This window comes from Bombina bombina, chromosome 2 (assembly GCF_027579735.1).
Source record: "Bombina bombina isolate aBomBom1 chromosome 2, aBomBom1.pri, whole genome shotgun sequence".
NCBI lineage: Eukaryota > Metazoa > Chordata > Amphibia > Anura > Bombinatoridae > Bombina > Bombina bombina.
In genome coordinates, this window is record NC_069500.1 from 678,747,009 (window position 1) to 678,757,787 (window position 10,779).

The 10,779-nt window shown below is 37.5% G+C and overlaps 1 protein-coding gene across 2 annotated transcripts; it reads right to left on the reverse strand.

Annotated features, from left to right (window-relative positions):
• Positions 1-4,455: 4,455 nt before the first annotated feature.
• LOC128649396 (perilipin-2) lies at positions 4,456-10,389 on the reverse strand. Of its 2 annotated transcripts, XM_053702646.1 has the most exons (9): positions 10,300-10,389; positions 9,991-10,036; positions 9,709-9,904; positions 8,665-8,747; positions 8,082-8,334; positions 7,787-7,971; positions 7,417-7,548; positions 6,955-7,245; positions 4,456-5,143 (listed from the first exon to the last, which is right to left on the reverse strand). In XM_053702646.1, the coding sequence occupies exons 2-9, from the start codon at positions 10,018-10,020 to the stop codon at positions 5,012-5,014; spliced, it is 1,302 nt and encodes a 433-aa protein (XP_053558621.1). In that variant the 5' UTR covers positions 10,021-10,036; positions 10,300-10,389; the 3' UTR covers positions 4,456-5,011. The 2 variants fall into 2 exon arrangements, with proteins under 2 accessions (XP_053558621.1, XP_053558622.1); XM_053702647.1 differs by lacking the exon at positions 4,456-5,143 and having other exon boundaries at positions 6,532-7,245.
• Positions 10,390-10,779: the final 390 nt, after the last annotated feature.

Genomic DNA, 10,779 nt, shown 5'->3' on the forward strand with positions numbered 1-10,779 from the left:
CTCATATGTATACACTGTAAACGCTTGCACATGCTCTGTAAGAATCTCTAAAAGTGCATATGCACAGTTTGGTAATAAAGTACATTTGGAAAGATTTTTGTTTCTTTGTTTTTTCTTGCATGACCTATCTGAATTATGAAAGTTTAATATTGACTTTAGAGTCCCTTTAATTTTGTATAAGCATACAGGAATTTCCAGTGGTCCTGGACGACTTAGAAAATGTAGCGGACAACTTAGAATTTTTTTTTTTTCCTATCTTTAACATTGAGTGGACTACTAGCTTTTAACCCATGACTAGTAAACAATAGTGATATTTTCCCACCCCTGTATATACAGGCTCTCTGCAAACATACATTTAAAGATCCCACAGCCTTTCTGCAAACAAACATTTGAAGGTAATTCATCTATTTCCAATCAAGACAATGAGTGCATTTTATTTTTATATCTGTTGGGCTAATTTGGAATTGGTTTTAACCTCCCCCCATCAACCTCCCCTTTATCAACAGGACGTTTTACCTTTAAAGCTCTCTTTCTCACACAGACCTCACAGCAACAAGCAATCCTACAGGCTCTCGGCATGCACTAGCCCACCAATCCTCCCACCCTGGTGTTTACCTTAATATATAAACACCTAACAGCAATTAGGTGCAGCTGTCACTAATGATCCCGAATAGAGACAATACTTCACACTCACAGCCTCTGAAAAGACACTTTATCATATTCTGTTACACTTTTCCAACCCTCATTTATTGACCACACATTTCACTCACTCTCAGTTTACACTGCCTAAAATCAGACATATTTCCCTTCTTCCTTACCTTCTGTCTCCATTCCCTCTTCTTTAGATTGTAAGCTTGAGAGCCTCTCTACCTGTAGACCACTTTGTATTTAAAGTGAACTACGACTGATTGTGCTCAAGGGCAGGGCATTCCTCTCCTTTTGTACAGGGAGTGCAGAATTATTAGGCAAATGAGTATTTTGACCACATCATCCTCTTTATGCATGTTGTCTTACTCCAAGCTGTATAGGCTCGAAAGCCTACTACCAATTAAGCATATTAGGTGATGTGCATCTCTGTAATGAGAATTGGTGTGGTCTAATGACATCAACACCCTATATCAGGTGTGCATAATTATTAGGCAACTTCCTTTCCTTTGGCAAAATGGGTCAAAAGAAGGACTTGACAGGCTCAGAAAAGTAAAAAATAGTGAGATATCTTGCAGAGGGATGCAGCACTCTTAAAATTGCAAAGCTTCTGAAGCGTGATCATCGAACAATCAAGCGTTTCATTCAAAATAGTCAACAGGGTCGCAAGAAGCGTGTGGAAAAACCAAGGCGCAAAATAACTGCCCATGAACTGAGAAAAGTCAAGCGTGCAGCTGCCAAGATGCCACTTGCCACCAGTTTGGCCATATTTCAGAGCTGCCACATCACAGGAGTGCCCAAAAGCACAAGGTGTGCAATACTCAGAGACATGGCCAAGGTAAGAAAGGCTGAAAGACGACCACCACTGAACAAGACACACAAGCTGAAACGTCAAGACTGGGCCAAGAAATATCTCAAGACTGATTTTTCTAAGGTTTTATGGACTGATGAAATGAGAGTGAGTCTTGATGGGCCAGATGGATGGGCCCGTGGCTGGATTGGTAAAGGGCAGAGAGCTCCAGTCCGACTCAGACGCCAGCAAGGTGGAGGGGGAGTACTGATTTGGGCTGGTATCATCAAAGATGAGCTTGTGGGGCCTTTTTGGGTTGAGGATGGAGTCAAGCTCAACTCCCAGTCCTACTGCCAGTTTCTGGAAGACACCTTCTTCAAGCAGTGGTACAGGAAGAAGTCTGCATCCTTCAAGAAAAACATGATTTTCATGCAGGACAATGCTCCATCACATGCGTCCAAGTACTCCACAGCGTGGCTGGCAAGAAAGGGTATAAAAGAAGAAAATCTAATGACATGGCCTCCTTGTTCACCTGATCTGAACCCCATTGAGAACCTGTGGTCCATCATCAAATGTGAGATTTACAAGGAGGGAAAACCGTACACCTCTCTGAACAGTGTCTGGGAGGCTGTGGTTGCTGCTGCACGCAATGTTGATGGTGAACAGATCAAAACACTGACAGAATCCATGGATGGCAGGCTTTTGAGTGTCCTTGCAAAGAAAGGTGGCTATATTGGTCACGGATTTGTTTTTGTTTTGTTTTTGAATGTCAGAAATGTATATTTGTGAATGTTGAGATGTTATATTGGTTTCACTGGTAAAAATAAATAATTGAAATGGGTATATATTTGTTTTTTGTTAAGTTGCCTAATAATTATGCACAGTAATAGTCACCTGCACACACAGATATCCCCCTAAAATAGCTATAACTAAAAACAAACTAAAAACTACTTCCAAAACTATTCAGCTTTGATATTAATGAGTTTTTTGGGTTCATTGAGAACATGGTTGTTGTTCAATAATAAAATGAATCCTCAAAAATACAACTTGCCTAATAATTCTGCACTCCCTGTATAACTCAATTATTGCACCTACAACTGTAATGTACCCTAATATTGTACTTGTCTGTATGTGTATTTAATGCATCCCTGTAATATTCCATTATTTCTTGTATAGCGCTACGTAATCTGCTGGCGCTTTATAAATACTTGATAATAATAATAATATATATATATATTATTAAATGTTGTATAGCTAAAGGAGTATCTTGGCCAAAGACAGCTGGCACAGCAGTATTCAGAGGGGCAGCGCATTTTGAAGGATAATTCTATGCATAAATTACTACACTCATGCTTTCCATATGTTTTATTTATTAACTATATTACAAATCAATGATTCTTGGTTGTCTAGTTGGGGCGCATGACCGCTCAGTGCTTTTATGGCCTACAATTGTTAGAAATACGGGAGGCAGTGTGTTGGGGAGCAGAAGATTTACCAATGCCTAGGCTAACACAAACTAAATATACCCATGACCATTGCTAAATACTGGAAATGAGGAGCTTACACTTCATGTAGGAAAGTTAAAACAGAGTTAAAAGTATATCCTTGCGAATTACAAAATACATTGGTCCTCAGACAGATTTCTAGAAATTAGAGATATTAGGAACTTGGAACTGCTTAATGAACTTGTGTTTCTCCTCACAAAAAACGTTACTTCACTTCTGCTACAAACTCCACAGGGACGAAAAACTTTAGACCAGGTTGAGCTCTAGTTAAAATTTTATATTATCCACATTGACAACAATTTAGGATCATTGAGATTAGCCTTAAAGGATTACGGTTTGTTTGATTTTGGTGCATTATGAATATGAAAATGGTTTGCTAAGGAATAAAGTTATAAAATGCCCCTCCTTTCATTGTCCAACGATGAGTGTACCATATATAAAATCTATTTTTATTTTCTTCTAATGGCATCAGTCCAGACAACCCACTAATATGGGCTGTACAATTGCCGTTATAATCCGCCAATAGGATCCCTATTCTATGAATATAATTCATCTTCTTGTTTGTCATCTAGCGCATGCGCAATTTGTTTTGTGAAGCTGATGCTGCCTGAAATATTCTAATGGACACACTACACTAATGCACAGCACTCACCTTTTCAGTGCAGATACGCCACTCACTGTTTCCCTGTATTGAAAGCAGCACACCCTCTATCTATTGCAGAGCGGGTCTGCTGCTTTCAATAGAGAAACAGTAAGTGATGTATTCTGACGTTTCTGAAGTTCACGCACACGCATTTAAGATAAAGTCCGCCACATTAATACCTGGGTTGTCATCCAGAATAGGATGCTGTGAAGTGGTACCCCTGGAGGGCGTTTAGAAAATAATAAAATATTGAATAATCATTGCAGCAAAACAGTAAACAATCAGTACATTAATAAGTGTATTGTTTTTTTTAACGTTCTTTGTATTCATGCTAATTTTTTTTTTGCCTTCAGTATCCCTTATAAGTGAAATTAAACTCAATTTTTTAATCTTTCATGTTTCAGATAGAGCATGTTATTTTAAACACATTTAAAATTTACTTATATCTAATTAGTTTTGTTCTCTTTGTATTATTTGTTAAAAAAAGGATACCTATGTAGGCTCACAAGCTGCTTATTGGTGGCTGCACATATATGCCTTGTGTTATTGGCTCACCCAATGCTTAAACTAGCATTATTGCTTATTCAACAAAGGATAACAAGAGAATGTAGCAAGTTAAATAAAAGAAAATTGGATAGTTTTTAAAACTGTATTCTCTATCTGAATCATGAAAGAAAAATGTTTTTTTATAGCTCCTTTTAAAGAAAGGATATCAGTGACCACAAGCAAGTAATCATTTATGTGGCCTCCACGTTTCAGATGAGTAAACTACCACCATGAACTATCAAAACAACTTTTAATGGCTTAGAGTAGCAAACATCATTTGCATGAAGGCTGAGCGACATATACTGATATTCAATCATAAACATGGATTTCCAAACCACACTCAAATCTTTTATTTAAAATACACAAAGTACATTAAGGCAACTTAGATGTATAAACACAGTGCACCAAACCAAGTTATAGTTTAAGGGATAGTAAAGGTAGAAATTAATGTAACAATTGTGCACAGTATTATTTAACATGAGGATAGCCATACCTGTGATAAACGAGAGGAAAGGTTTACCCCAGTGCAGCATCATGCTGTAGTTGAGCAGCACAATTGGTCATGTTGTAATTAGACAAGCCTGTGATACTTAAACAAAAACTGCAGCGCAGAAGAGGACAGAGATACAGATAAACGTTTAGGGGCTTACGTTGTTTCTTCCCCACAGGTATGTAAATGTATTCCTATGTTTATGGCTCCTTTAAGTATATAGTCAAGTGAATTAGCTTTTATACACAAAATGGGAGTGATGTAATGGAGAGGGGGAAGGCTACACAATGGTTAGGTGCTTGATCAAGAAAATGCATAAAGGCACATGGTTTCAAAAGTTTTTAACAGGGTTGACAAAAGCCAACTGAGACAGTCATCTTTTTCCTAAACAATTACTCTGTTTGCCGACACTGAATACGACCATTGAGGCGAGAATAATCTTGCATTTCTTCCTCTTCCACAGCAGCAAAATCTGGAGCATCATTAGTTTCTGATGACAGATCTGTTATGCTGAAATCAGGCACCTGGTTAAAGGGGAAATTGAAAGTTTACTACACAAGTTGTAGGTTTATATTACTGAGAACATAAAGTAGATTATTATAACAATACATAGCAGGGGGTATATTTTATCACTTGAGCGGTTATTTTGAAAGCAGTGAGCTTCCTGCATTACTTCTGGTAGTGTCCAGTTTTATACAGTGGGCTTTATGAATAGAGTTTTGTACAGATTTACAAAAAAGACTGCAGTGAGGTTACATTTAAAAGTGTTCCCCACAGAAAATTGACGGCAATACAATTCTTGGATTATAAAATGTTCTGTTTTATGTAAACTAAAGCACAATGATAGCATTATCAAAAATTGAATCTGTACAGCCATTGAGGGGGGAAAAAAGTTTGTAATATTGGCTTAAATTTTAGTGAGTTAAAATAAGATGGGTGGTGTGCCTATTAAGTTATGGGGAGAACATTTGTTAGACTAGAGAGACAAGACTATAAAAGACAGCAATAATCCTGAATGATTTATTACCAATTAAGGAGCTTGCAGTATGAAATATTAGTTACTGTACACAATCAGATCACTAGTAAAGTGTTTTAAGTTATTTTGCACCAAAACCTAGATTAGAAAAGTAATCCGTAGGTATTACCAGTGATAATGAATCCGCTATAGTTGACACCCCCTATGAAGCCAGTTCTCTGCTACTCCTGTTTAGATTTGGGTTATACCAGATAGACAGAATAAGCAAGTAGATGAACACACTAAGCAGTTCCATAAATTGGAAATTATGGCCTTCTAGCCTAACAAAGAATATTTGGGATACTAAATCCAATTTTTTCTTCCTTTGATTCAGATAAAGCATGCAGTTTTAAGCAGCTTTTTAATTTACTTCTATCATCAATTTTTCTTCTCTTGCTATCTTTATTTGAAAGAGCAGTAAAAAAAGCTTTGGAGCCGGGCCATTTTAGATTGGATGGCTAAACGCATGCACCAATCAGAAAGCCTTATCCAGAGTACTGAACACAAAAAAAACCGTCTCCAAAGCTTTCATTCCTGCCTTTTCATATAAAGATAGCAAGAGAACGAAGAAAATTTAATAGGAGTAATATAAATTTGCTCTGAATCATGAAAGAAATTGGGTTTACTATACCTTTAAGCTGCTTAGGTATTTTTTTTAAATGTTAGGTGCATAAACATGGCAGTATTTTGAGATGGCATAGGAGGAGTTTGAACATCAGAGTAACCAGTACTCAAAATATAAAATTTTGTTTTTTTCCCCCACAGACTTAGGACAGTAAATAAGTCTAGTTGAGGAACTTTGTTCCTATTAATCCAAATAGGACCAATAAAATGACCATAAAATAGAACGGTCCACACAATAGTAATATGTTCCAAGATACAAAGCAAGCTAGACACTTACCAAGATATTTTATTTATTGCAAAAACAAAATAAAAAATTACAAAATAGTTAGTGCACAGTGTTTATGTAGTATGCAGGGAACAGAAAACACCTTGTTATAGCAGCTGTTACTGCAAGAAACATTTGCAGATTTAGTGAAAAAAATATAAATATATTCTTGTAAAATTCTAAAGTGCTTTGTTGTTTGCTTCTTCTGGTGGACTACTTTATAGAAGTTTGCAGAACAGCAGACATTACTAGGACATACTTTTCAGTTCTCAGAATTACACTTATGTGGGCTATTAAGTTAGTGAGAAGTGTTCAAGTGATAATTTTCTATTATACTTTCACTTTGGTCATTCCTGTTGGCTGGTTGCCTCTGCCCCATCACATTTTTTCTCATGCGGAGACCCAGCCAGCTGGGGGTAAAAAGGACCTACCAGCCAGTTTAGTGGTGTGTTGTTGACCAGATAATCCATTACATCATCCATTGAGTCCTTCATTTTTTTGATTTGCCCTTTGCTGGTAGTTAGGAAGCTGTCTGATACCTCTCCGAAGGAGGAGGCAGTACGGAAATTTTGGTATATTTCTCCAGCCATGGCACTGACACGCACAGCTTTGTCTTGAACATTTTGAGGCAGGCCTTGCACACTGGACACCAGGGAAAGGCACGTGGTCTGAAGTTGCTGACTCAGGTTCCGGGCAAGGGAGAGAGTTCGTGACTCAATATGCTGTAAAATTAAAGTTAGGAAGTGTAAGTATCTGCATTTCAGAAACATTTCACCTAACTGCTTTTGGGGGAAGGGGGTTGCTTTAAAGTTTAAAAAAGTGCTGTCACCCATTATCTACACAGCACTGTACACGGTTGTCCAATTAAATTTATTCCATCTATGTTAGCTTACCTCAGCACTTTCAGCTTCACCCTCAGATTGGCCTGTGCTCTTCCTCCAATCAGCCCATGAGTTGTAGAGCTTCTCTTGTGCATCATGAATCTTTTGGTTGGCATTATTCACATTCTTCCTGGCATATTCAATCTATAGATATGAAAAGAAAGTTTATTCAAAGACACAGATCTGATTTCTATTTTGAGTTGTCACATTACTTAACACAGTAGTTGGTTAACTAAGATATCAGTGGTAGCAGCATGGTCTGAAGAACTGCAACTATTAATGTAAAGCAAGTCCCCCTCCCTTTCACACAGCCAACACCTCGTACTACAATTCTTTAGTTGGAAACAGTCATGAAGTATGGATTAGCAAGCATTATATTTACCAGATCAACTGTATGATTTAACTGAGAAATTGCTTCCTGGCTTCTGCATTTGGCATCTTTGACCCGAACTAAAGCTTGCTGATAAGCACGCTTACGAGCCTTTGAGGAGAGGGACCCTAGTCTGACATAGTAGTTGGGCTTCTGAGTGTCTGCTTCAAATCCTTCAGTATTTGTTGCTTCAATGGCTGGAGACATAAGTGAACAAAGAATGTTTGCTAGATAGTTCAAATGTAGAAAGAAACAAACCACTAATCTGTTCCTCAAGGTAGTGAGATCACACCCCAATTTAACTTACCCAATTCTTCATCAGTTGGTGGTAGGTATTCATTCAATAAAGTCTCAGATTTTGAAAGTGCAGTGTCAACTCCACTGCTCACCATACGCACTACACCGCTTCCCAAGACAGTATTTATACTGCCATTCACAACTGCTTTGGTCATTTCAACACTTTCATGGACAGCTTCTTTTGTCTTATCCACTACACCTGTAATACTTTGAATGACGGTCTCCTTGGCTCCGGTAACTGCATCAGATGCATTGGACACAATCTACAAAATTAGATCAAAGATTAGGATTTAAAAAAAAAACAAAAAACTGGAATTTGTCATACTAAACTTTAGAGTCACTTCCATTTCACAATACAATCATAAAATTCATACATATACTGTACCCCTTGCACACCTCAGGAGCAGGTGCCTCAAACACTGGTTTTCTAAGAAGTTTTTGATCTCTGCATTTAACCCCTTAGCAGGGTTGATAATCTTAATTTTTATGAGCATGTAATCCCCCCCCCCCCCTTACAATTACATTCCTTTATATTTTTACTTTACGGTGTTTACTGAAGTGGGGGGAAAAACAAAAAACCCACACACACTTGCCTTGTTGCTAGGCTGATAGAGAATTGGAAGCTTTTCTTCAATTTTATCCAGTCCGATGCAGGCATAGTTGTTGGCAATGGCAACTGGGGGGGGGGGGGGGGGGGAAGAGAAGTGTATATAAATTAAACTGAAATGCCACATAAATCTGTAAAACAGGTCAAACAAAGAACATTAGCTGAAGTAGGTATAGTCATTTATGGCATTAAAAGTCATCAAGCAACAACTTTTGCATGCTCGGCTGAGCAATTTGCAAATGCAACTGAAATAAAAACACCTGTTACATAATTGATAAACTTAACAAAAAAAACTTTTTCCTCAAAAGAGATTGATTTGTTATGTTTCTAGTAGTTAGTCAAAGGCCACAAATACATTTAGATACCGACAAGCAAATTAAAAGTAAATCTGGGAGAGAATCTTCATGCTCGACTGATAAAGTCAGACAAGGGTTTAAGATTAAAGTGATATGAAACCCAAAATTTATTTCATAACTCAGATAGGAGAATGTGATTTTCATTAACTTTCTCGTTTACTCCCATGGTTCTCTTCATTCTCTTGGTATGTTGTTTTTTTTTTTTTTAACACAATAAACACCCCACACAGGGACATATGCTTAGGAGCCAGCCAATTTCTGGAGCACTATGTAGCAGCTGTTTAACAAGAATATTATTCATTTGCAAGAGCACTAGATGGCAACACGATTTCCTGCCATGTAGTGCTCTAGATGTCTGCCTAAGTATTTCATTAACGCAATCATAGAAACTTTTTAAAATGTTATTCTCTGTCTGAATCACAAAACAACATTTTTGGGTTACATATCCCTTTAAAGTATTGGATTTCCCACACAGCTATTGGCTAAGGAGATGCAGCAAACGCTGCAAATAAAAGGAGCTTTCAGAATGAATTTATGAATGAATGACAGTCCCCTTTTTTGTTCCAATGGTAAATCCTAGTGTTTTACAAACACTAGGATTTACCATCACTTTAACAATTCTCAATTCATCAAGTATCTAAATCTACCTCATACACATTTAATACCAAACTTACTTTGTGGCTCCAATTTCTGGATGATTGGCATAGCACTGGTGATGGCTACAGATGTAATAGTCTTTACACTTTTCTCAGCAACATCACACACGGACTTCAAGTATGGATGGTTGTCTTTTGTGTTCACATAGGCAGAAGACACCATGTCATAGGTGGAGCTCACCAAGGGCAGGTTAACGAGTCTAACCACCACATTCTAGAAGTAAGTAACAGCTGTTAAAGCTTCCAATAAACAAATTACGGTCTAACTAGAGCAATAGACTAGGGATACGTCAATCATACCTGCTGCTGATGCTCCACAGCCACTGACATCTTGTCACTTTATATCCTGAAACAAGAGATTGATTTTACAAATCATGCAATACACATATACTGTGCCTTTTTCGCAATTTTACATAAACTACATTTTAAATAGAATGTTTTTAAGGGGAAATTGTAATCCAAAAAATCCATTGTAACAGAAGCATGCGATCACCAAGCCACTAAAGTCCGTTATCATATCAGCTAAGACGCTCCAAAGAAAGAAACTGCGACAACGTTAAACTACAGGTGAGTATATAGATACAAACTATTGCTATATAACAAACCAACCTTCTCACACAGCTACTAACACCAAACTAGAAACCTCAGCGATCAATAACACAAGCAACGCTCAGGAAGTCTGCTATTTATACTCTATGTGCAGCGCCTTGTTATCGCGATACTTACCGCTAGTACTTTCCTGGATGTCAGCTGATTTATGTAACCCTGAGGTGACGGGTTAGAGTCTGTCTGCTTCTTGTAAGCATTGCATGATATACAGTGACATGAAGTCATTAGTGGTAAAGGTCACGGTCACTGTGCTGTCTGCTCTAAGTCGCTAGACTTATTTAGATGATTTTTGAAGTTTAATTTGCTATAAGCTATTTTCCTTCTTAAAGTGACAGAGTGCATATAACTGCATGTAATAGACACTACTATAAAGAAGAATATATTGATATACAAATCCGGTATAAAACCTTTTAAAAACTTTTTAGAGGCTCACAGTTTAGCACTGTTGATGAGGTTAGACTGGGACACCCACTGAAAGGG